Below are 26,560 nucleotides of genomic sequence, written 5' to 3'. Positions count from 1 at the left end.
TGGGGTGTTGGGGTATTATTTTAATAAGAAAATAAATGGAAGAACATTAAATTATCAGCTTGTATTCGGTTCGACAAGCTCCTTGGGAAATACTGATGACAGTCTTTTTTTTTCTTAAAAAAAATATTCCAGCATGTTGATGTAAGAACAGAACCATAGAAAAATAGAATATATAATATATGTACACTTTTGTTTGTATATTTAATCAATTTTCATTTTAAAGTGTGACTAAAATTAATAAACAATTTCTGCTGGCTTGTAAAGGGATGAGGGCAGTTTCTGCCTGTGTCAGATATGAAGATGCTAGAAATCAAGACAAGACATCTTTGCCTTATATAGTCATTTATCGCGTTATTTCTATTATATTTGAGGCTAGGGTCCTGTTTTTCTGTTTCAAAAATCCCTTCACAAAAAAAAAGAAAAAAAAAAAAGAATGTCTTTCCAAATTTTAACATTTAAACAGCACATTTCTTTCCCGGTTGTCTAAAAGATAAACGTAAAATCCATAAAATTCTAAAATACTTAAGATTGCCCCTTGTGTACAAGTGGTGATATGACATTCAGATCATTCAATTTACTGTATGAAGATCATACAATTTGCAATCGAACTGGTTTTCTGTTGTGAATCTGGTGCTGAGGTGCTCAACGTCTCGGATGCTACATTCAGAAGAGTAGGGTAGTCCTGAGATGGGATGCCAGTTGGGTTCAGAGCATGACAGCTGCATGTACGTGTAAACATGCTTCAGAAAGGTTTTGAGCTGGAGTCTGTAGCAAGACGGGAGACATATGCTTCATAGATGGTGTCCAGGAATGAGGCATCATTCTGAATCACAGAAAGAGAGAAACAACCCATTAAACGTACAAAGTCAAACTACATACACTACCATTCAAAGCTTGTGGTCAATAGTTTTTTCTAAAGAAATTAATATTTTTGATCTGTATAATTTTGTTTTGTAATATATGTGTGTTCGGTTCTGACCTTGATGAGGTGGAGCAGCGTGGCCTGTAGCTGAGTCCTGCTAAGAGCTCTGATCTCAACTGGTTCTGGTTCTGCTCTTGTGGTTTTAGTCTGGGTGAACACACTGGGTGACAGAAGCAGGGTGGGGGCTACAGTCGCTGGGATGCGCTGAGGTGAGCTCACCTGCACCCACACATTAAATCACAGGTTATACATACAGCTGTAGGATGACTTGATGTATCTATCTGAGAAGAACAAAGGCAACAGATCAGAATAATGGAGAAAGATTTATTTTACCTGTGTAGAATTAGTTTTGCTGAGATTGGAGCTGCTGGTGGTGAGACTGGGCTGTAGAAGCTCCTGATGAGGGAGGAGCTCTTGCTCCTGCTGCACCAATGTGAGCCTCTGCAGAAGCTCATGTGGCGACACCACGTTCCCTGCCACTCCAGCAGGGGGTGCTTTATTTGGGACATAGAGCAAGTGCTGAGTTGGGATTGGCCCTGAGGCTTTAGCCTTAGGGTGGATTTGGGGCCCCACCCCACTTTCTCCCTGATTTAACTGTAAGGAAGGCATCCCTGGAGTCCCTGCCACAGGGAGCGGGTTCATTAGCAGTTTTTGTATCGGGTCAGGCTGGTTCTGGACGGCCCCGTTTTCACACAGGCGGCTCTCTGGGGATTCAGAGAGAGGCTGCAGCAGTGAACCAGACATGAGCTTGTGGATGGCTGGGCAGTGCTGCATGGGGGTGTTGGACACCACAGCGCCACCTGCGGGAGAAGGGTCATCATATGACAGCGAACGGGCCACCGCGGGACGCGCTGGACCCACCCTACTGACAGTTGAGGTGGGTTGTGGTGAGACGGAGTCTGGTTTTGAATGAGCACCGAACAAATTGACAACCGAGAGGTGCTTTGTGTCCATCTCTGTGTCCTGAAAAAAAAGTGAAAGTTTTTTTATATTTAAATTTTACATCTATGTTATGTCTGCTCTGTCACAAACATGCTGAGTATTCACACCTGCTGCATTTGTCCCTGAATGTGTGTGTCCTGTGCTGGTTTGAGGGGAATGGGTTTGATCAGATGGGGGTTTCCATAGATGACGCCACCACTGCCAATTTCTTTCGGCTCACTGAGTTTTCCCTAGAAAGAAAGGAAGAAAACCCAATTAGGAGAAATGCACTGTGCACTGGTGACATCTAGTGTATATAAAGCACCTTAATACTTGTGCATGATAAAAAAAAAAAAAAAAAGTACATTACGAAGCGTTACCTTATCATAGTCATCTCGTGCTTTAGTGAGCATCTGCATTATATCCACACCCTGCTCTGCAGATCGCGGAGAGACAGAGCCAACTGCCATTAGCGGCTGTAACTGCTGTTCCTGCCCTGCCAACCTGACAGGCATAAAGAAAGAGCGAGTGTGTGTTGTGTTTGTGAGAAAGTCAGAGCTAGGGTTGGAAATGTTTTTTTTTTTAAACAGAAACCAAAAGAAGTTTTTAGTGACATGTGGTTCCATTAACTGCTTTTGAATATCTGCCATATGTGGGACAGTTTCCTCTTCCTCAATAAGAAGAAAATAGCTTGATGTTGGAACTCATTGTGACGAGATAAAAAGGGGTGCTAAATCAGGGGTGTCCAATCCTGTTCCTGAAGAGCCAACTTCCAACCTCCTGCCCTAATTAAAGACACTTGAACCAGCTGATTGTATAACTAGAAACTTCTAGGCATGTGTGCTGTAGCTAAACTCTGCAGTTATGCCAAGTCATACAAAAGGCAACCTTTTTCTATTGCATTGTTCTCACTGGTTGCAGCATGAGCAGTGTAGCCTGATTCGTGAATGAATAAATCCTATGAGTAGACTCTTGTAATGACTGAAAAAAAAAAATCTAATTTGTTAAATGTTTTGACTCCTCATTGAAGTACTAGAAGAACCATCAAGGGAATTAATGTAATGGAATCATTAAATTAAATTAGAATCAGAATTAAAGGTTGTGTGAGTTGCAGATGGAGGAGAAAAACTCACTTCTTCATGAGCTCTGCTATACGCTGACAGTCTTTGTTATCGTAGAACCAGATGCCATAGATGGACACTGCCAAAAAAACATATATACAATACAAGTTAATATTAATCATAGATTCAATCAAAACCAATGAAGATCATAACACAGTAGGGCTGGACGATTAATCAAAAATAAATCTAAACTTTTGTATTTGACAGCAACACGTCACAGTAGGCATTCTGCGCTCCTCTTTATTTTTTAAAATTCCTTTCCCAGAGAGTCCAAACTGCCAAGTGCCCAAGCAGAACTGGAGCCAACTGCTGTGCCAGGAAACCAAAACGTCTTTAAAGACCAAGATGGAGTCTTCAGATGCTTGTGGCAACAGTCACTGGTCGTTTTAAAGAGCAACCGTATTAGGAACAATTAATAGAGACTTCAGCGATAAGTTCAGACTGTGGTTCCTCATGAGCCCTCATGAACTAAACTTAGAGCCTGGTGCTGACAGCTGAATCAGGACCTGTTCCCTTCACCTCCAGAAGTAGCAGAGAGATGATAAAACCAAGGGCGAGTAAACGAAGAGAGAGAGACAGAGAGAGAAAGGGCTGGTGCTGTATCCACAACCGTTCAGTCTCAGAGCAGAGAGCACCATGTGGGTCAGCGCCTAGGGGAAAAAACCCAAACTAAATACTGCCTGGGAACCGAGGAACACAACTCTGAAAGAGGGAAAGAGAGCGAGTAGGGGGAGGAGAACAAGGATAAAGGGATGAGAGGACACTGTGAGCGCTCTTGAAGTTGAACTTAGCAAAACACAACAAAGAGAAAAGGAAAACAGAGACCCGAACCACCCCCCCTCACTCGTGTCAGACAGAGTGCAGAAGCGTTCCCTGCATGTTTTACTGAATGGAGCGGAATCCACACGCACAGTGAAGAGACGGTGAACTTCTGACCGACTTCAAACAGACCAAAGCCTCAATCTGCCGAGGATTCAAATCTCAGGAAGAGAAAAAAGAAAATGCTGCGGGGGCTGTTCAGTCGGCGCAGGCTGAAGCACGAGCGGCTGGAGGAGGAAGCGGAGGTGCGGTTCAAAGGGAAGCTGGTGTCAGAGAGAGAGCTGGGCTACACGTTTGTGCGGCCAGGAGGTAAGAGCTTTGTATACGCAAGAGTCCCGCTGAAGGTCTCCAGCTACACAGTCACAAATCACAATCACAACCCTGTGTTTGTTTAAGAGAGGAGCTGATGGAATCCAGCACCCTGTGCACATTAGGAAGAGCGATGCGTTTAAGATGGACAGTGGAGGTCTTACTTCCCATTGTCTAAAACCTTATTAATAGTGTTTGTAAAGGCATTATTATTGCTCTTACTAAGTATTCAACTATTAACTCTTGCACTGCACTATTTGTGCTACAGACAAAAACAGCACCTCAAATCGTGTGGTCTACTGAGGAGAGCCGTACTATAAGTCACCAGGATTTTGTTTTCATCTTGTGATAATATAAAATGAATATATTCCTTAGACTGACATTGAACCAGGGACAGGGGCCATATCTAGAAACCAGAATAGGTTTGAAAACCAGAAAGTCCTGCAGGAATAAGTTTAAATACCCAATATCAATGGGTATTTCTAATGGGATTTGGTCAAATGCCTAAAATAATGTCTCTCTCAAGACATTTTTGCATAGGATTCGATAGCAAGTACAGAAGTAATACCCTACTTGTGATTTAAGATTTTAAGTGTCCTGAAAATAAAGGCTGCAAGGTGCCATTACACTGTATGGATATCAAAAACAATAAATCTTATCTGCTTACTAGTTCACTTTTACAATATCACACTGTGATTATACTCACCATCTTGCAAACTATTATTCCTCAAACTCAAAAATTGAAAGAGCTGTCAGCAGCTCAATGTCGGTGACTCTAAAATCAAGCCACCATGGTGTAGTAAGTTCATAGCCTAAATTTAGTTTTTTTTTCTTTCTACCGATTGTATTTAGATTTCAAAATTCATGAATGTTGTGTTGATTTGTGAAGATTATCTTGATAATGTGCTTTTGTTCCCATACTTGATAAGAAATGGAAAAAATCTAATAGGCTTTTTTTTAGGGAGCCAGTGTGATGCTAAATTATTGGTTGGGTTACGAAATGATATCATCCCTAAAGAATTCTATATACTTGAGACTTATTGTAGGGCTCTTTTGACTGTAAACTATGGTGGCCCAGTAACCCTAAACACAACGAAATCTCCACAACACAATGGATAGGACTAATTCTGTTGTGTTATGCTAATTTTGTGTCTTGTGGCTTGTTTACATTCTGTTGCTGTTTCCCCCCCCCAAATTATGTTGTGCTGTACACTACTGGGCCACCGTAGTAACCAACTTCCCTAGAACACCCCGGAATGAGTAACAACACATTAACAACCCTTTAAAACATTTTTACAACCACAGAGCAGTTCTATTGCATTCTATAATCAAGGCGGCGAGGTTGATCAGAAATAAAAATCCACTCTGTGGCACATCATTTTGTGAAATAGTTGGCCAGTATACGCTCACCTAAATTTGGAAACACCCAGGATAGATTTCCCCATCAGTCATTTAGCAGTAGCACAGATTTTCACTGTCACTGCAATGCCCAAACATCAGTTTAGGATTGGCTGAAACATCAAGACCTACAATGATTCATTTAATCAGCCTGAAGTACTTAAGACTTTTCTTCATGCACTCTATTTGCAGGTCTCTTTATCATGAATTTCCTTGGAAGGCTGTTCATGTGTGTGTGTGTGTGTATGAGAGAGGCTTGTTATCTAATCAGTATTGGCTGGTCGGGTCTGTGATGCTGGCAGGAAACTGGAAGAGAAACACACATACATTCTCTGCACCATATAAGGCACTGTGGCTCTGGGGCCTCTCATGCAGGCATGCCTGCCAGGGATCTCTGATCTCACACACACACAGACGCCAGTCTGACAGCTCTCTCAATTCAGACACACTTTTACTGCGATGAAGTTCTTCACTTTTTGGATGGATGCTCACCCTGTACTGCCTGTGCTATTTACACCTGGTATTAACATCTGTTATAAGCAATCCATTTAACACGGCATGCCAAATGCACACCCAAATGGGGTCCAAAACATTTGGCCACCATCCATATCCAGCCCAATTTTTATGTCTGTGCAGCTGTGTGCGTAGAGTGCGTAGACATATGAGTGATCTGAACCCTTAGAAAGAAAGATCCATGTGCATCTATTTGCACTCGTGATCAGTGAAGCTTACTTTCAAAGGCTTGCTTGTACAACTAAGCATGAGATGGAAGGAAACACAGAAAATTAAGTATATCTGTGCCTTTGTGGGCTGAACATCAGAATTTTAAATGTATAAATGTGCAGGGTTTTTAACCCTGTCTGTTATAACATTATTGTTCCTAACACAGAGACTTTCATCTTGTCACATTATGTAATGATTTGTTTATGGAAAAACAACTTGAACTTGAATAAACCAAATCTGCATACTTTTAGCTATGTGTAGTATTATACAGCTGTATGAGCTCTTTATTTTGGTGCATTTGAGTTGTTTTTCACAAATAAGAGTGACTTACAGCGAGCGTTCCTGTACAGGAGAAATGGATGCTGCAGCTGGAAATCTAAGTCTTTAGTGATGGGTTCGGTCAGGTTGTCCATGCTCAAACGATTCAGGATGGTGAAGCCGTGCCTGGGGGAGGCAAACCTGATGCACAGAAAACTGACATTAGAACATGAGTGGGAAACTAAAACTTATGAGTCTGATGGACCCAAACAACTGTGAGTAGGTGTTTTGCAGTGTTAGTGCAGTTAAGTGTACAGTGTTATATCAGAAGGCTGAGGAATAACACGCAAGTTTATTTTTTTTAACCTTTAGAACAGAGTTAGATCTCTAGGGTTCGGATTCAGGACATATGCGTGCGTTGCTTCACGGTTGAAAACATCAGGAAAACATACGAACCTGTTATAGACAAACAGAGTTCCCTCCACATTTGTCTTTTCCTGCAGAACACAAATGCATTTTATATTTAACTTAAAATAAACATTAAAAAAATGTCCAAATAATTTTAGAATAATCCATCATCTATCTATTCATTAACTGTTATTATTTTTGTTGATATCATGGTTTACCCATTCATTAGTGGTGTTGTTGAAGGTGTAAAGTGCTACTTGGCTGGCCAGGTCTGTGATGCTGCTGATGTAGGGGTCGAGTCTCTTTAGGGCAGACAGACTCATGGATAAACAGCTCCCGCCGCCAACTGTGCTTGCAGTCATGACTCCAGTCCTGTTCTGTAAATAAAATATATGATCTTTAAATAAAACCATGCAGATGCCCGATATTGCGGTTTACTAAAACATTCAGTTTTTGATTGAAAAGTGTTTCATTCCAACAATTGTAAGGCTAATCAGCAATTGTTTACATGCATCAGTATCATCATAGACTATTATGGATATTTTACCTACTCCACAAAAATCTTTATGTGAAATGTTTAAATCTATTTAATACTGCATTTTTTATTGTTTTGTCAGATGTAAAATCTGTACTGGCCTGGTTGTGTCTCAGTACTTTAAACAAAGACATAAAATGTATTCATGTAGCTTCATAACATTACAGTTGAACTACTGATGGACTATTTTACTAATGTCCTTACTACCTTTCTGGGCCTTGAATGTGTCAGCTGCTTTGTTGTCTATGCAGGATCAGAAATATCTTATTTGTATTCTGAAGATGAGCAAAGGTCTTACAGGTTTGGAACGACATGAGGGTGAGAAACTAATTACAGAATTGTAATTTTTGAGTGAACCATCCTTTCAAATTCAATAATGCATGCCCACATTTTAATATTTTATAAAGGTAAGCCGTTTCCGTTTATTAAATAAATCAGAGCAGTGAAATTCATTTAAGTGAAATAGAAATAAACCAGGAATTTATGTTGATACCGTTAACTGAATGAAATACATTAGTCTTGAATATGATTATACAGTGTATACATTCATAATACAATACATAGGGCTTAAATAAGACAATAAAATAAGCTATATATTCTAAAGCAAATGTGAGCTACTCGTGCAAAGTGTTTCTATGCAAGTTGTTATTACTGCTTTCCCCAAGCCAAAAGAGCCCAACCGCAAGTCTGTATGTTATTATGTCCCCTAGATTTGGTTCGGGTCTCTCTTTCATTGCAGGTCGTTAAATCGATGTCTAGTAAAATAATAGCGCGCCTCGATCGGACCCATTATTCAGTCCGGGGCACAAACTCTTCTGCGGGACGGTTCACAACTGAAGATTGGTAACGTTAGTGCGGGACAGCGGTTTAATCCCCGCCCGTGTATGAACAATAGTAATACTGACGCTTGCCACAAATAACTGAATAATTCAGGCCTCCACAAGTTTACAAATTAAATAAGTGAGGCCTTGGTTAGCTGCTGCTGCTCTGTTATGGATCGGACAGGAGTGAAACTTACCTGCACTGAAATAACCGCTCAAATCCTAAAATGCCTTTAAAACGAGATTCAACTCTGTAAAACAGGACGGAAACAGTTTACGTCACGTTCCGGTCTCCTGATATACGTTTTCAATGATCTACAAACTAGTAAAACACGAATATGTCGCTTTATTTCACTTATCTAACTCCTGATCGGCTACCGCTCTCGCCATGTTTGCTCTGACGACGAGACAGCACGAGCTGAGCGCTGATCGCGGAGCGCGCGCGCACACAGGGAAAGTAATCGAGGAGCATGAATAAGCGATGAGCCTGAAGCCCCGCCCCCTGCAGCTGCATGACTTGAGCTCACCTGAGACCTGTTTTTATACAGTCTATTACTAAGACCCACCAGGCCTTGAATTTTGACATCTTGCTCATTGATAGTAATGAAGTGAGCTTACGCTGGGGAGCCCTTGAGGATTTGAAATTATCGCATTCCTGCACTATTCATCCTCTGGTAGGCATTTCATTTTGTAATTGTTTGGTTTGTTTGTGTTTTCTTCCTGCTGCAATTTAAATAGTCAAACCTCCCTTTGATACTGTAATTTAAAGGGACACTTAATATATTTTCCCCTGTTGTTCTATTCCAATAGAAATTAACAACAAAACCACATAGGCCTAATCAAATATTTATATTTTATCTCAATGTATCCCCCTTAGGACTTCTTAAAATAATCATATTTCACTTTCAAATTGTACTAATAGTCGAATTCATGCCTTTGCACGTGACAACTGGCATGCACATACAACATTAGTATAACATAAGAATTTGCGCACCCTTAGAAGAGGTTTCAACTAGGGACTTACATGAAGGTTGCAACAGGAATCCTATTGTGCCCTTGAGCAAGACATCAGGGTTGCTTTAAAGTGACACTTTACTCATTTACCACTAGAGGGCATCACTATACAAATACTCATGATCTGTCCTCGTTTGCGGCAGGATTTCAGACCTATTCCAGAGAGCACAGCAGCCCATGCAGTTTTTATGATGTTGTTAAAATGAATGTTTTTATGTACAAATCTTTATGTTTCACCCAGGTTGACAAATCTTGCCAAAAATAGTTGATAAACTTGATTAATTAACATGTACCTTAGACCTAAACCTTTATGTTCAGTATACTTTACCATTACATGGAGATAAATGGGTAAGAGTCAGTATAGAAGAGAAGAGGATGTGTCGCCTCAGTTATGTTTAGTTAATTGGTTAATTATAGTGTTAGTAAAAGAGTCATCCAGCCTGTGGCTGTAAAGCATGACCACTGCTGTATATCACATTCAGTGTGCAGACAGAGACATGATTCGTCTTGACATTTGAAAGTGTGAAAGCTGGGAGGAACTTTGTAATCTTGGATGCCATGCGTTAACCAGTTTTCCTTCTGATGCCCGTGATTCTTTGGATCCCTGGATTCCCATAAGCTTATGATTGCAGGGTGGCACTGAAAAACATGAACCTTTCTTCTGTGCTTTGTATAAACACACCAAAGTTAATCAATTATTTGAGGATGCTGAAGGGAAATTGCTGACCTCTGTAATGAACTTTTGTTCAAATTCAAATTCAATCAAAGTACTTGGCCGTAGATTGAACGTCCGTGCACTGGGAGAGCTTGTTTTTCATTCATCCAGAGGGACCTGCAATTTTGAGTGCCTCTCTTTCCTGCTACATGCTTCATGAAAATTCTAAATTCTAAATCTGCAGTTCTGATGCGCAGAGAGTGAGAAGTGATAGTTTGGGGGCAGGGGATGTCTCTTGGGACATGTGAAGTTTTCTCATGGCTGGAGGGAGGGACCAGGGAAGGTCCTGCTAAATTCGTACTAGGCCGTACTGATGAAAGATTCTCAGTCATTTTCCAGAAATTCCCAGGCCCCATCGTCCCCTTTATCAGAGCCCACCAGTCCTCAGCCATGGGAAGATCAGGCCGGTTAAACCTCAGCTGAAGGGAAAAATCAGCCCCGACACCTGCTGCTGGGTAACTCGACATTCTCCCCCAGAAGTGGCATCCCGGCAGGCAGCAGGAAGTGGATATTGCCTAAACATGGTGCATGGAGCTGTGACTGTGAGCATATTTACACCAGATTGGTTGCGGTACAAATCATCTTCTGACATGATTCCGGACTGTTAAAGAACTCGATTCGGTTTCTAGTCTGGCTACGCTTCTCAAGTTTGCTCTCTCCCTCTCAAGAGATACAGCCCGTGTGGAAAAGCGTGGAGGATTTATTCTCCTTTCTAGCGCAGTCACATCTGGAAGCAGTCAAGGAGTCTACAGGGGAGGGGGTCTGGTCGTCAGATCATTGCAGAGAGGCTGCTGGTGTGCGCTCTCTCTCCGCAGGGCCACAGACTGTCTACTCCCCTTTCTCTCCAATATGGACTGGACGCGGCCGATTCTGCACTCTGTTTCCTAACGAGGCGCGACGCAAACTACGCCTGTTGTGGAACATCTCAGATGGAATCGATCATATGTGAAGACTGAAGCCCGTGAGATCTGGAATATACACACCTTTTACCTTTTGCTGCGCTTTCTGAAACGGTCTCTGAAACCAACGCCCGCTTCTCCTGCGCTTCTCCTGGCTCTCGCAGCATCCTTTTTCGAACCGTTTCCGAGCGAATCGCGCCGATTTGATTATCGATCATCAGCAAGCGGCGCTGGTATCATGTTTCTTAGGTAGGGCCCGGATGTTCCAAAGATGCACTGGTTCGTTTTCTTAGGTGGTTCCTGCGATTATCCTTTCCTGATCTTTAGCTCCATAATGGGGATCAGGTAATATTAACTAAGCCGCAAGAGAAGGAATATCTTACGCTTTGCGTTTTTCATTTTTTCGTCCCCCTTTTTTCTTTCATTTCTTTCCCTTGGGTTGTTTTTTCCTACCCCCTCCTTTTTTACAACCTTTTCTTCATTCACCTTCGGATAAAGCTGGACCACATATATGGTAAATGAAAGCAAAAACATGTACATACCGGAGGACACCCTTGAAAACCATCAAGGTAATTTCTTTATTTGTCTTCCCCCAGTTTGGCAACTGTGTGTGTGTGTCTGTGTGTGTGTGTGTGTGTGTGTGTGTGTGTGTGTGTGCCATATGGATGTTTTGGGGGGTGTATGATGAGTGTGTTGGCATTATCATGGGCATGACGCGGGGGTGTACCCAAAACCGAACCCTTCCATCTTCAAACACAGTAGGCTATGCGCATTCATATCTTCCTCTGAGGACGATCAACAAATGTCATGCAATACAACCACACATGGCCGACAGCTATTTTATTGTTATCTTGGAGGGAAATGCATTTATGTAGTTGTGAACTTGTTGGATGGCTCAATCATGCATATAGATCATGCACTCAGAGACGCGCGCACAGATGCCAATCGATTATCCTGTCATCTGCTTCAGACTTCAAATGGCCTTTTAATCTTTTTGTGCGGCAAGACTGCATTGCTTACAGCCCAGTAGCTCAAATGAACTCGGGGTTGTGTCATCAGCGCATCATTTCACAGTGATTTATTCTGTTGAGAGCATCTCAAATGGTGAAATGAAGCACCGTCAGTGATGCCCCCTCATTCTAGCGTGCATCTGTTGAATTCCCCTTCTTATCAGACAGCTGGTGTGGCGCAGCAGTCTCCACAGGTTGCGCGCTTGCGAAGAGCAACGGAGCCTCACTCTCTTCCTTTCACAGGATCCCCTCCATCCAGGGCCTCCAGCCTTCGCCTGTTGGCAACGGAGCTGCCGACCCATAACAACAGCGCGGTTCGAGATAAGCCCGCTCCCCGCGCGCGCACCTGCCGCACCTGAGTGAACAAACGCATCCGAGCAAAACCTGTAAATTGCTGTCAAAAACGTAGCACCGCCCCCTCAGGCCTACAGTGCATCTGTCATGCAAAAAAGCTAGTCGATTATGAAAACTGTAATAATGATGTTTCTTTAGCGCTGTCTGTGAGGGACAGTGGTGCGTTTTTCATGCCCCGTTTGATCGAGTGAATAAACTGAGATAGACTCTTTGTTTGGTATTAAAATAGAAGCTGGACGACAGTGATGGGAAAAGGATCACGAATCTAATTTTAGATGCTTTGTTTCGGCAGCTTTGGCAGTAAACGTGTATCTTTGATCAGCTTGTCTTTGTTATATGAAGATTTGCATCTTACAACTTTACTCTTGATGCTTAAACATCATCACAACAGTTTCTTCTAACTTATCAGTTTCTCTTAGTAATTGTTTGCTAATTAGAGAAAGGTTTTGCTTCTAATGACACAAACAGTACTTTTAAGGAATTTCAAAGTGATGGATAAAATATGAGATGATAACTCCAGGCATATTATTTCATCTGCAACCAAAGATGCGATGAAATGACTAGATGTCTCTTACAATTGACTCTGTTACTGCTAACAAATTGTGCAATAACATATATTTTACATAGTGCTTTGAGATGTCATAAATAAGTGTTCAACCCACAGCAGCTGTAGAGAAAAAAAGTGCAAAAGAACAGCCAGCCAATGCACAAAAATAACTGAGATTGACTCCAAAATGTTATCATTTTAAAAGAATGCTTTATTAATGTGTATAGTGTGAGACAAAAACTGTTGTGAAGCAAACAGCTTCATGCATCCAGGCCAACAGGTGTCAGTATAAAGTGGAAATCCACTGAGAAATAAAAGGCAGTTAAATGTGAACCAAACCAACTAAATGATTAACACAACCTTTTGTAGACTGCATATCTGTGTCCTAACAGAGCAGGATCTCCGAGGTGGCCTGTAGCCCGGCAGATGTTCATGTTTGTGTTGTGTTGTCGTCTACCGCTGCTGATGAGGGCAGGCTTTCAGGTAAACACAGCCTCAGTCAATCACAGGTCCAGAGCCGAGCCACTTATCACAGCCAAACATGAACCACAAACACCCCAACAGCAGGAAGATCGAGAGCGTGTTTTGTGCACTATGATACACCATCACTTTCTGGAATGTTGAATGTGACTCATGAAGTGCTTGAATGTTTGTGTCGGAACAAGCAGTTACTGAGACACGTTTTGTACGATTTTTGTTCTGCATTAGACGCATTTAACCAGGGCAAAAATGCTGAATTAATGCAATCTTTGCAGTTATATCAGCTGTATGCTATGATGAAATGATGCCAGCCCAAATGTTTATAAGGCTTTTCGTAGAAAAATGTCACAGTGTTGAGACATATGTTTGAAATGACTCGAAAGGTTTTAGTTTGTGCAGTTCTCTCTCTTTCTCTCTTGAAGGTTGTTGGTTCCCTGATGCTCATTGATTGGTAATGAGGGCAGCATTATCTGGCTTCTTTCCTCCTTCGGCTTTGTGCCAGGTTCATATGAGATGTAATTCAGATCATTAGCTAAACGAATATATTTATGATCGATCTCGAAATGTCTGACGAGCCTCCAGGACGCCATCTCGGATGACTTTCTGTCTTGGACCTTTCCTCCTTCCTCAGGGCAGTGCCGAGTGATCGAGTGTTTCTTGCTTCTGTCACTGTCGAACAATTGCAGGTCACAAAATCCCACACAAGTGTACACAGGTTCCTGGAATCCGTTTGCTAATGTTGTTTGCTCAAAGGGTATTTAATGTTTACTTAATGAATATTTAAGTCGGCCAAACTTGCATCAACATAAATCCTTTGCAAGCGCGGTGAAGTCGGGAAAGTTGTCAGCTTGTTTATTGCCGTGGCTCTGGCTAAGAGTGCCTGCCGTCACACAGAGAAGGTCTCCAGTTTCTTGCTTTCCTTGTTTGACTCCATGTATCCTCTATGTAACATAAAGACAACGATGTGGATCTTTACAAAAACAAGCCACCACTTATTCACTTCCGAAACGTAATTTGAGAAACATGTCTTAGGACAGTCAGTTAATGAGGCCACATTGTCAGCAGAGCAGTTGGCGCTGGTCACTGTGGGATTGTGGGACATGTTAGGTGTCGAACGATCACAGGAGTGCAACACTTGGGAATTATTAGCTGTCTGTGAAAACACGCATGTTGAGCACAAATCATCTACTCTCGCTTCTGCTTTACATCAGTGCTTGGGTTTCCAGCCAGTGTGCTATCATACATGCTTACTGTATTTAAATTGATTGTTGCATGTTACTGTAATCACATGCTGAACACTTATCCAAAGTGACTCACTGTACACTTGTTCCTCAGACAATCCTCCTGGAGCAACCTGGGGTTAAGTGCACAATGATGATACCGCATGCTCATACTGCGCCCAGTATCATCTTTATACTGTTGTGGAAAATAATTCTTATAAGTACAAATATACTTGTATCTCTGGATCTTTAAAAAAAAATGTTTTTTTCTTCGCCTCTTTAATCCACTGTAATGTTAACAATTCGCTAAACAGTGTTTATGAGCATATGTAAACAAACAAAACAAGAGCAGCATTTGTTTGGTAATCGTAGATGCCGAGATGCTGGGGTTGGTGGCTGTCATCGTGCTGTTATTTGATCACGCTGAAGTGATTTTTATTTTTTAAAGAAATTCTTACTTTTTATTCAGCAAGGGCACATGAGATCGATCAAAATTGACTGTAAAACATTTGTAATGTTAAGAAAAATATAGGTTTTTGGGTAAATGCTATTCTTTTAATCTTTATATTCATCTGAATCCTGAACAAATGTAACACTTCCAGCATCACAACTATTTTCAACAATGATATTATTAAGGAATCTTAATGAGCACCAAATATATGCTAGAATGATTTCTGAAGGATCATATAACTGTGAAGACTGGAGTAATGGCTGCTCAAAATTTTGCTTTGCCATCACAGAAATAAATTTAATATATATTTTTTACATAAATTATTAAAGTCTTTATTATAAATAGAAAAAGGTTATTTGAAAATGTAAATATATTACTGATTTTACAGATAAATGATAAATGGATTTATCAAATAAATGCAGCCTTGTACAACATGAGAATCTTCTTCTCAAAAAAACATTAATAATTACTGACCCAGTGGTAGTTCAGCTCTCTACTTCAGTGTTAATATGCTTTTTTTTGTCTGTCAAGTGAAAACCATAAATCAGAATGCTTATAAAAATAATAATAGCTCACCTATTAAACAAGCTGCATTATTTGAGTTATAATGATTTGAGACAATGTTTGGTACCACTTTATAGCCTTAACTACGAAGAACTTACATACAGTAAGTACAGTGTACTTATTGTGTTCATATTGTAGTGCAAAACACTTTTGATGTGGGTAAGGTTAGGGACAAGGTTAGGGACTAGTGGTATGGGTAGGTTTAAGGGTGGGTTAACAGAATAATTATAAATATAATTACAGAAATTATTTATTGATGTAATTACATGCAGGTATTTTGAAAATAGAAGTACAATGTAAAAACGTGTATGTACACAATATTTTTAATATTAATGTAAGTGCACTGTAATTAAGGCCATCTAATATAAAGAGGGACCCAATGTTTGTTGCTCAAAAGGAGCAGGAAAAGTTTCATGGAGAACTTCAAGGGTTTTGTTTATATCACCAGGCTTCCTAAACACAAACACATGCATGCAAACACGCATTCTGCATGTTTGATGTGTGTACACTCCACCCAGCTCATAAAACTCGTGTCTGTGTGTGTGTGTGTGTGTGTTTCCGTTTGGTTCTCTTCTCCCAAACCCAGTGCTCAGTGTCACATCCAGAGCAAGTAGGATGCCTGAATGGATAAGGCAGTAGATAAATGGAAGCATGACAGACTGCATGAATAAAAGCTCATATGTTAATAAAGCAGAAAACAGCTGCTTGTGACACATTGGCACCGCAGGCACCCTCAGCATTATGGAAAAGAACCAAAGCCCCCCGTTAACATGTGAGTCAGCAGTGGGTCACGACACGGGAGTCTAATAAGCATCTCTCACTCCTCTGAACTACGGTCCCCTTAGCAAAGACTGCATGAGTGTGTGCAAGGTCTGGACTGCGCTAAACGAGTTGCGACTGGTCATAATTATCACTGTAACGTCAGTTCATCATCTTAATATTTTATCTGTAACAGTTTCCATTTGAGAAACAGCCTTTTTGGGGGTGGAAATAAACTTGGATTTCGCACCCAGACTTTAATCTTGAACCAGATCTGTCACCTACTTTGAGTTTGAAATGTTTGTCCAGTTTGAGTAAAAATGCAGCACTTAGTCATACTGCATTATTAAGACAAAAAGACCATTACCACTTGTTCACTGGTTAATAGTTCTTTCTGTTTTACTACACGACTTATAAAATGCATAATACGGTCAGAACTCTAGGTTTTTATGGGGTATTCAAAATATGAGAACTAGATGTTTACATTTTGGGGAAAAAAGTCAAGATTGTCTGTGTCATATTTGCATAACACTAATGTGTTCAAAATGTAACTTTTTTTTTTTTTTTTTTTTTTTTTTGTGATCTGGTGTTTTGAGTGTTTTCTTACCAGCCCACCCCCAAAGGTGACCAGATGTCCTGATAAAATCATGATCACCCGTTTTATGTATTCCAGTCAGGACCACATTTTTATGGATAATTAGCCTAGCTGTGGTTTTATTGCAAAATAAACTTTTTAACATCCCTATGATTCATGATTTTTCATGTTCATAAGAAACCAGCAGTTGTGTGATGTTAAAGTAATAAGAGGGGGTGGGTTAGTAGTTCTTTGACCTGTTAACAGCGGTACTACATAAAGACCAAAGTACATCTGTTGTTTCCTCTTCAGTTGAGGAGTAAACTGACAGCATCCAACGTGCCCCTGCATAATGATGGAACTAAGTTAAGTACAGGGTCTTTTTATTGCCCACCATCAGACAAAGTGAATCTGATAGCCTTTAAATATAAACCTACTTACTTCTGGAAATCTGACAAACCATTTCTATTGCCAGGCATCTTTAAAAAAAAAAAATTAAAGGAGAAACTTATTCAACCGTGAGAGCAGATACATTTTTGACTTCCGTTAGGTTTCAGTAGAAAGTTTAGGTTTCAATTTAAAATGTAGGTTTTACTATGGGGTTCATGATATATATCAGCCAATGATTAATGCACATCTCATCAGTAAAGCCGGTTCTCTAATCAGCGGTAAATTCCATCAGGTGTGTGATTTCACATAGAGCAGTTACTACACAGAGCCGTTGTTAACTGAAAAGCTGTGCAAATCCACGTTCATTATCAGCTTGGATTTGCGCAGCTTGTCAGTTAACAACAGCTCATAAAAATGCTACAAAAACCAATTCGTCAAGTCAATTCACAACAGTAAGTTTCCATACTATATGTTAAATAAGTGTTATAACATTTAATGAATTTTTATAGTAAAATACTGTTATTTAATATTATGTTTTTGCAAGTGAAAAAAATAAGTAATTGTACAATTTATATTGAAATCCATAAAGTTAAGTCGGTAAAACCTAAAACGTTTTACAGTAGAGTTCTGGCAACCGCAGGTGCCAGTACTTTACCATAAATGTCACCAGTATTTTTTTTCAGTGTTCAAACTTTTACGATAAAAACATTAAAGTCTGCATGGAATGAAAGTTCGCTCTATTTTTCTAAATGCATATTATTGATCTTTATTGTGAAAAATCCATCGATGCATGTAAAAAAATTTTAAACAATCAAAAATAGTTTTTAATTAAAATATCAATAGATCTTCCTTAAACCCGCCCCTTTCTAACAATTGGCTGCAAGCTTTCAATCAGATCAACTGTCATTGGACGAAGTCCCTGGCCTACATTTTTCCAGATTTATATCATATGTAAGATTGGTCGCTACTTCCGTTAAATCACTACTTTTAAACTAGTTTGTTAAGTTTAAATATGAGTTATACTAATAGTGGTTCTTGCCTAATAATAAATGATAAAAGAGAAAATTAGACTGCATGTGAAAGAAAGAGTTGTGAAAGAGTTAAGAGGGTTCTTTTTCTCCTATAAAATGTGGGTGGAAGTGTGAGTATGGTTGTGTATTTAGGCCAGTCCTGATGCGTTTGTCCTGAGTGAATATCAGATCAGCTCCCTGCAGACTGCTGTCTCTTTTAAAGCCTCAGTCGTACAGCGCACTGCCTCGCTTTAAGATATTAACCAGCACCATGAATGATAGCCAAAAGAGAACAAAATGTTGGCCCACAGTTGATTTTCTGCTTGTGTCCTGTGTTGCTTTTGCTGCAGATACTGTGTGGGGGGGTTCAGTCAAATCCAGAAAGCAACAGAGAAAGATTAAGATTAAGAAAGCAAAGATTACAGGCCTGAGGTGGAGAGGACAACTGTCAGAAGGTTTAGTGACAAGTCTGAGCTTGGGACATGATGGTTGGGTCTTTTGCGTGGATGTTTCAGTGTCTCCTTCATACCCCATCGCTCTCTCAATCCTCTTTCTATCTTCAGATGTCCCTCCTGCTAGCGGCCTAGTTTGGGTAGTGCTGAATTCTCAGTGTAGGTTGCATGTTTAATTCATCAGTTTGAGCTTCGTTCAACTGTGAGAGAAAGGCATTATGGGTCTGACCGGTACTCAGCAAGCACACACTTGGCGATAGTAGCACATTTATCCCATGGCCTTGACCTGATCTAACTCACCCAGGTGTCCTCATATGCACCAAATTACAGTTATTCCCATCACCTGGGTCTCATCGCAGTTTCATAATCGCAAGTGTGAGCTGAGTTTTGCTCTGGTGTATCAAGTATGATATCAGTTACGATAATTCCAGCACAGGTTCATGACTGTTCTATTTCAAGTTTTGGCAAATTGGTCGCTGATATGAATTTGTTCGTTCTTATTAGTACATTTTTGTACGTCCAGCTCATGCCACAGCTTAGTCAGATGTGGAGTTAGGGATTCAGATTAATGTCCATTGTTTGATGATTAAAAATCATAAGTTTTTGTACAAATCACATTGTTACAGATTTGTACTAAATCACAGCTTCGTAATTTATTAGGAAAACGTATGTAGTATTAAGAACGTTAGAGTAATTTCCCTTCCTTGCAATTGATAATTTTCTAATTGTCTTACTCTATATCGAGAAATTGCTGTTCACTCAAGGCCCTGGAACACATTTTCGATTCTCAGACCACCCGATTAACATAATTAATGATGCATATACTTGAATTTTAATTACACATTGGTAGTGTATTGTTTTCTTGTTTGGGGATACTGAATGAGGTAGTGATGGATGTGTGTATTTGTAGGGGGAATGGAGTGGGTTTCCCTCCCAAGATGGCAAGGGCATATTACATCGAGTGATTTATGTACCACATCAGTCATGCCAGCGTCACACACGGTCTAAACCGACTACTGCTCTTCGGTCTCCATCAAAATCCACTCAACCCAACCCTGCCTGTATTATGACAGAAAAACAGGCCCTGGCTCAATTCAGTGACGATTCTGAAATGCATTCAGAGAAACTATTTGAAATGTTTAACATAACTGGAATTAAATATTTGCAGGTTCATACTTTTTCATACAGGTTCATACAATTTCACATTTAATAAATTAGAGCAAAAATGTTTTTTTTTTTTATTTGGTATCTTTCACCTTTGTCAACTCAGAACATTCAAACAGTCTCTATCATGGAGTACAATGTTAATGGCATGTTTTACATTTTCGTCTATTAGAAAAATTCACTCTACACATGTTTTAATGCAACACAAAAGGCCAGTTTTACTTTGCTAATAATTTGTTTTACTACATACAGCATAATTTCTAAATGCCGGCTCTCTCTGCATTCCTGAAACGAACGTTTTTTCGAGCGACTCAAGGTTTGTCTGCCCTCTACCTGCTGTCTTTCTCTTCCTTCCTGTCCTCTACCAGCTGTCTGTCCCGTTCTCTCCCTGTCTGTTCTATACCCGCTGTCTGTCTCTCTCTTTGTCCATCTCTGTCTTGACAGCATGTTGAGTTTCTCCTTTCATTTAGACTAACGTCAAATCTCTGATTCAGCCTCTCTTTCTCACACACACTCACTCTCTCTGACACTCACAAATTCCCTCACGCACTTGCTCACAGTCACACACGCGGACACTCATGCAGAAGATGAGTAGATAGGTGTTGAAATATTGGCGCCATCTAGCAGTTGTGCCCCAGCTATCATCACCATGGCAACTGACAGACTTCAAATCTGTTGAAAGTCTAAAAACCAAACCTTTGCAAGAAATGGTGGACGTACTTTGCCTAAAACCATATTTAAAAACAGAAGATAACATAGATGAGGTGTCATGTACTGAATGTAGTCTGAAGCTTTTGCTGTTTGACGGACAGGCTGCCCAGCAAGGGCGTCAAACTCGCCCTCGCCCCTTCACACATGTTCCTGTCCTCCCTCAGCTGCAGATAAAAGATGATATGAAAAAAAAGATGATATGGCTGTGTAGCCCTCCAGCTACATAAATGACAAATGTAATAGCTGGCATGACAGCAAAATTAACTGTAATGTTTATATTAAATAAATCTTAAATACTTATATTACATTAAGATATAGTTACTTTTATTTATTTATTGCTACTGTACCTTTAAGACCACCATGTAAATTCCTTTACGATTGGCTAACCTCTTTGCATTTGAAATGAGTAACTGTTACTGAGTTGTGGGTTTGCTGTCGGGTCTAATATAGTTTCTGCTGCCTCATCCTTCAGTAACATTTCTTTGAAAAGCTGCGTTACATTGTGGTCAATAAAATGAATGTATTTCACAAGCAGTAAAAAACAGAATAAAACAGAAAGAAACTCCTGATAAAAAAATAAAATAAATGTCACTTGTTTCTAATGCTGGGATCCTTCAGAAGTATATGCAGAGATGCAGGTGCTACTTTTATTTCAGGAGATCAAGAAAAATTTGGTCTTTCATGATATGACCTTTAAGGCAGCGGTAGCTTTGGTCAGGGATGAAGCTTTTTCTGACTTTATTGACACTTTGGCCAGTTTGATTTACCTGAGATATATACAGGTGCTGGTCATATAATTAGAATATCATCAAAAAGTTTATTTCACTAGTTCCATTCAAAATGTTAAACTTGTATATTATATTCATCCATTACACAGATACTGATATATTTCAAATGTTTGTTTCTTTTAATTTTAATGATTATAACTGATAACCAAGGAAAATCCCAAAATCAGGATCTCAGAAATTTAGAATATTGTGAAAAGGTTCAATATTGAAGACACCTGGTGCCACACTCTAATCAGCTAATTAACTCAAAACACCTGCAAAGGCCTTTAAATGGTCGCTCAGTCTTGTTCTTTAGGCTACACAATCACGGGGAAGACTGTTGACTTGACAGTTGTCCAAAAGATGACCACTGACACCTTGCACAAGGAGGGCAAGACACAAAAGGTCATTGCAAAAGAGGCTGGCTGTTTACAGAGCTCTTATATAGAGAGGCGAAGGGAAGGAAAAGATGTGCTAGAAAAAGTGTACAAGCAATAGGGATAACCGCACCATGGAGAGGATTGTGAAACAAAACCCATTAAAAAATGTGGGGGAGATTAACAAAGAGTGGACTGCAGCCGGAGTCAGTGCTTCAAGAACCACTTTGCACAGATGTATGCAAGACATGGGTTTCAGCTGTCGCATTCCTTGTCAATCCACTCTTGAACAACAGACAGTGTCAGAAGTGTCTTAAGACAAAAAGGACTGGACTGCTGCTGAGTGGTCCAGAGTTATGTTCTCTGATGAAAGTAAATGTTGCATTTCCTTTGGAAATCAGGATCCCAGAGTCTGGAGGAAGAGAGGAGAGGCACACAATCCACGTTGCTTGAGGTCCAGTGTAAAGTTTCCACAGTCAGTGATGGTTTGGGGTGCCATGTCATCTGCTGGTGTTGGCCCACTGTGTTTTCTGAGGTCCAAGGTCAACGCAGCCGTATACCAGGAAGTTTTAGAGCACTTCATGCTTCCTGCTGCTGACCAACTTTACGGAGATGCAGATTTTATTTTTCAACAGGACTTGGCACCTGCACACAGTGCCAATGCTACCAGTACCTGGTTTAAGGACCATGGTATCCCTGTTCTTAATTGGCCAGTAAACCTGCCTGACCTTAATCCCATAGAAAATCTATGTGGTATTGCGAAGAGGAAGATGCGATATTCCAGACCCAACAATGCAGAAGAGCTGAAGGCCACTATCAGAGCAACCTGGGCTCTCATAACACCTGAGCTGTGCCACAGACTGACTCCATGCCACGCCGCATTGCTGCAGTAATTCAGGCAAAAGGAGCCCCAACTAAGTATTGAGTGCTGTACATGTTCATACTTTTCATGTTCATACTTTTCAGTTGGCCAAGATTTCTAAAAATCCTTTCTTTTGTATTGGTCTTAAGTTATTTTCAAATTTTCTGAGATACTGAATTTGGGATTTTCCTTAGTTGTCAGTTATAATCATAAAAATTTAAATAAATAAACATTCAAAATATATCATTCTGTGTGTAATGAATGAATATTATATACAAGTTTAACTTTTTGAATGGAATTAGTGAAATAAACTTTTTGATGATATTCTAATTATATGATCGGCACCTGTATGTGTGTGTGTGTGTGTGTGTGTAATGTTGTTTTTCATCATTATACAATTTAGGGCTTTTGGTGACAAAGAAATTTTGGAATTAGAAATTTGTGTTACATTCAAGACATGTTGGTTTGACTGTGAAAGGGTAAACGCACTTCTTACCATGATACCTGTGAACACTTAGTGCACTTAATATATAACACCAAATATTTTTTTTTTTTTCTTGATGTAACAAATTAATTTACTGTTAGAACAGCTTAGGTTATGATAGTGTTTCATTATGCTTATGCTTTTTTCGGCGCATACATGAGGGATGTGACCGTAGTCCTTAAAACTTGTTTCTATTTATTAATCTTGAAAAAGTGTGCCCTCAGGGGGACAGCAAGAATAATTGTTATACCTTTTGGTTTTTGCTCATTTTGTTAGAAAATTTTCAGCCTAAAGCACTGATATTTCATCTCAGATGTCTTTTACATGTTAGCAGTCATTACCCATGTAAATTAAATTTACAACATGGAGCTAATCGAGTCAGATACAATTAAACTAGAAGTTCATGAAGCCTGATGTTACATTCATTATGTGTAAATTTAAATTTTAAACCCCAAAGATCCACTAATTAAATGCATGATGGCATTAGTGAAGTCGTCATTCACACTTACTCTACCATTCAAAAGTTTAAAGGCTATAAAAAATGACTTCTTCAACTGATTCAACAAGGTTGCATTAAATCGATCATAAGTGAGAGCAAAGAAATGTATAATGTTGAAAAATATTTTTATAAATGCTGTTTTTAAACTTTATATTCATCACAAAAATGACATTGCCACAAATTTAAGCTGTGCAACTGTTTTTAACTTTATTTAGCACTAAATCGGCATATTATAAAGATTTCTGAAGGATCATGTGACACTGAAGACTGGAATAAATTCAGCTTTGCATCACAGGAATAAATGACATTTTCAAATATATGAACATGGAAAACACTTATTTTAAATAGCTGAAATGAGAAGTCACGGTACTGTATATTTTATTGTGTAATAGAAAACAATACAAAAACATGAATGTTGTATTCTCCATACCAAGGTCACATGACTGAAACAGATGAATACAGTGTTTTTAAACCTTATTCGATTAAGTGTTGCGTTCTTGTGTAATTGGATTAGACTGTAGATTTCCTGTTCGACAGGAAGACAGAAACTCATGATCATCTCTCTCTCTCTCTCTCTCTCTCTCTCTCTCTCTTTCATTTCTCCCAGCCAGTTTAATGCTTTTCCAGGGTCTTATTTCACAATCAATACTAAACCAGTTAATTAGCTAACAGTTCATCATTCAGGACCAAACCCGTGGGGCCTTTTCCACCTCAGCCGATTGTTCCACCTTGCAGGGCATGAAAATGTACTCAAAAACAGGCTCCGTGGTCAGTAGTAACACTGACACTGTGTTTACACAGGCATTAGAGGAACAAAATCCTTCAGCCATGTTTTTGCAATCAAGTCTCTCGTGACATCTTATCGTGATGGATCGTTTGGGTCCGGGCCCAACACTGTTCTGGCACAAGGATCACAACTCACCTCACTTTTCCCTGAATCGGATTCAATAGCCAAATGTCTGTCTATAGCTTTAAACGAGTGCGTCTGCACGTGTATCTTGTTTTAGTTCTCTTCAAAGTCCTGCTTTTACGAGCGTTTAGCACACAGCTGCGGCACAAGAACGGTGTCAGCTGCAGCACAACCCCGGCTAGCATGCTAACCGCTAACGCTGTGTCGTCTTACTGTACCTCTTCAGCCATCTGCTTCTCATCAGTGCTAATCACCCAAGACTCCCATAATTCCCTGTGACGGCACATAACGACACACGAACACAGGCTGCCGGTGGAAATAATAACACCGGCCATGAAGCTTAGCAGCCCAGGAAAGACCTGTTCAGGCTTCCTCTACTTTTCTATTTCTTCCTCAGTTCACAATCTCTCTCCGCTCTCTCGACCTTCAGATAAATGAATGAAACCGGGGAGAAAACAGGCATGTCATGACTCCGTTATCAGCGTCCTTGGCAGATTAATCACGATGCTTGAAAAGAGCCCTACAAGTGCACGGCGAGGCAATAAATCTACATGTGGTGAGGGAGATGGTGACTCGGGCCTTGATTAGAGGGTGCCGCTGTTTGCCAGACGTGGGACGTCGGCATTCTTTGGGTCAAAACCGTTCCGGCATGAAGTGACTAAGAGTGCTGATGTAACATTTGAGAACTGAGCTTTGAGATGAAAAGAGCAGAAAGAGAGGCACTTGTAAAGGCCACATCTTCTTTTATACATCTTCCTCCATGCATTCTTGCTCTGATTCATCCTGGATCCATATGATGACCGATTCTTTGTGAACCGTCCTAAAGCTGCTGACTGGACACCACTGTGTTCTCCGCAGTGCCGGCACAGATGGAGTCTATCTAAACAGTTTACTCGCTCTGGCACTCTCTGACAAAAGTAGACACACACTTGCTGTTTCCAGCCACATCAGCATGGCACAATGCAGCTCTGCTCCAAGGCATTAGGCCCTAGGGACTCAAACCCAGAGCCTTCTGAATATTAGCCCTACAAGCGTTTGGCTAATCTGTATACTGAATTTGCCCTTGGGACCTAAAGGGATAGTTCATTCAAAAGTGTAAATTCTGTCATCGTTTATTAATCCAAAAAATTAAATTCCAAACTGGTTTTACATTCTTTTATCTGTGGAACACTAAATAAGATATTTTGATCTCAGTGGTATTGTGTGGACAAGAAACATTCTTCAGAATATTTTCTTTTCGAAACTACGTCAGTCCCACATGGATGTTCTATTATATTTCATATTTGAAATGGCCATATTTAACCTTGAGTTAATGTCATGTTGAGTTAGTTGGGAATTAACTGGAGGTAGTTCGATTTCAGTATTACATTTGACCGCTCTTTGATGGTGTTCTCCTTTGCATAAGGTGAATAACATTGATTGGACAAATACAGAGCATTTTATTAACCTCTTGTGCATCCGGGGAAATATCACCATACAAATCTGTTCTGCTTGTCTCCTGAGACATACTCTGAAAACAGAAGAAACTTCAAGACTATCAAAGACGAAAATAGAAGGAAAACAAAGATGAGTGTTAGCCGTCACTGTTCAACATTTTAACTGTCGCCTTCAGACAGTGAAACTAAACAGAGTGTGAATGTTTCTGTACAAAGCACATGAATATTTAATGAGATGAGAGGCGGTTTACGATTGGTTTTCTTTTGCTAAACACCTTGTCATTACTCACCTTTTGCTAAACAACTCTTGCACTACAGTTTTACACTATATAACTTGCACAGAAGCATAATTTAGAGTAAAAAATGCCTAAACACAGGGTAAAAAACTGAACAAAACAAAATATGTGTGTATATATGTGTTGTTTTTGGTCGAAAACAGCTAAAACAAACTTATTTTGTGTTGCAAAGAAGAAAGTAAGTCATACAAGTTTGGAACAACATGAGAGTGAGTAAATGATGACAGAACTTTCATTTTTGGGTTCGCTATAAGTGACCTGCACTGGCTCAGGTACTGCAAACCTAAAACCATGTGGATAAAATATTAACTGCATTAAGCTTCAGGAGCCTTCCATTTTCTGGTTTTGCATTTTTGCCACTTTTATTTCTTACTTTGACA

The 26,560-nt window shown here is 39.9% G+C and overlaps 2 protein-coding genes across 5 annotated transcripts in view; one reads left to right on the top strand and one right to left on the bottom strand.

The window, feature by feature from the left end:
• Window positions 1-8,714, bottom strand: dcp1b (decapping mRNA 1B). The gene is made up of 10 exons (XM_052553969.1): window positions 8,433-8,714; window positions 7,098-7,256; window positions 6,928-6,968; window positions 6,545-6,672; window positions 2,977-3,043; window positions 2,224-2,347; window positions 1,972-2,094; window positions 1,256-1,885; window positions 980-1,141; window positions 1-823 (listed from the first exon to the last, which is right to left on the bottom strand). Exons 2-10 carry the CDS (start codon window positions 7,239-7,241, stop codon window positions 743-745), a joined length of 1,500 nt encoding a protein of 499 aa, XP_052409929.1. The 5' UTR covers window positions 7,242-7,256; window positions 8,433-8,714; the 3' UTR covers window positions 1-742.
• Window positions 8,715-10,354: 1,640 nt separating this feature from the next.
• Window positions 10,355-26,560, top strand: part of cacna1c (calcium channel, voltage-dependent, L type, alpha 1C subunit) — a 136,480-nt gene continuing 120,274 nt past the window's right edge. For 3 of the 4 annotated variants that reach the window (XM_052553968.1, XM_052553966.1, XM_052553965.1), the window contains exon 1: window positions 10,355-11,432. In XM_052553968.1, the coding sequence (XP_052409928.1) occupies window positions 11,375-11,432 (58 nt within the window). In that variant the 5' untranslated portion in view covers window positions 10,355-11,374. The remainder of the gene's footprint in view (window positions 11,433-26,560) is intronic. The other variant, XM_052553967.1, reaches the window with a different exon arrangement.

This window comes from Carassius gibelio, chromosome B4, assembly GCF_023724105.1.
Source record: "Carassius gibelio isolate Cgi1373 ecotype wild population from Czech Republic chromosome B4, carGib1.2-hapl.c, whole genome shotgun sequence".
Classification (NCBI taxonomy): domain Eukaryota; kingdom Metazoa; phylum Chordata; class Actinopteri; order Cypriniformes; family Cyprinidae; genus Carassius; species Carassius gibelio.
Note: the sequence above shows the minus strand (reverse complement) of the source record. Positions and strands in the feature narration are given on the sequence as shown.

What these genes read in the sequence shown, in the direction of transcription:
- dcp1b (XM_052553969.1), bottom strand. Translation starts at nt 7,241, where the DNA reads ATGACTGCAAGCACAGTTGGCGGCGGGAGCTGTTTATCCATGAGTCTG. An exon ending in ACTCTGTTTGTCTATAACAG is followed by an intron (nt 6,673 to 6,927) that starts GTTCGTATGTTT and finishes TCTGTGCATCAG; the next exon opens with GTTTGCCTCCCCCAGGCACG. An exon ending in CCTGTACAGGAACGCTCGCT is followed by an intron (nt 3,044 to 6,544) that starts GTAAGTCACTCT and finishes TTTTTTTGGCAG; the next exon opens with TGTCCATCTATGGCATCTGG.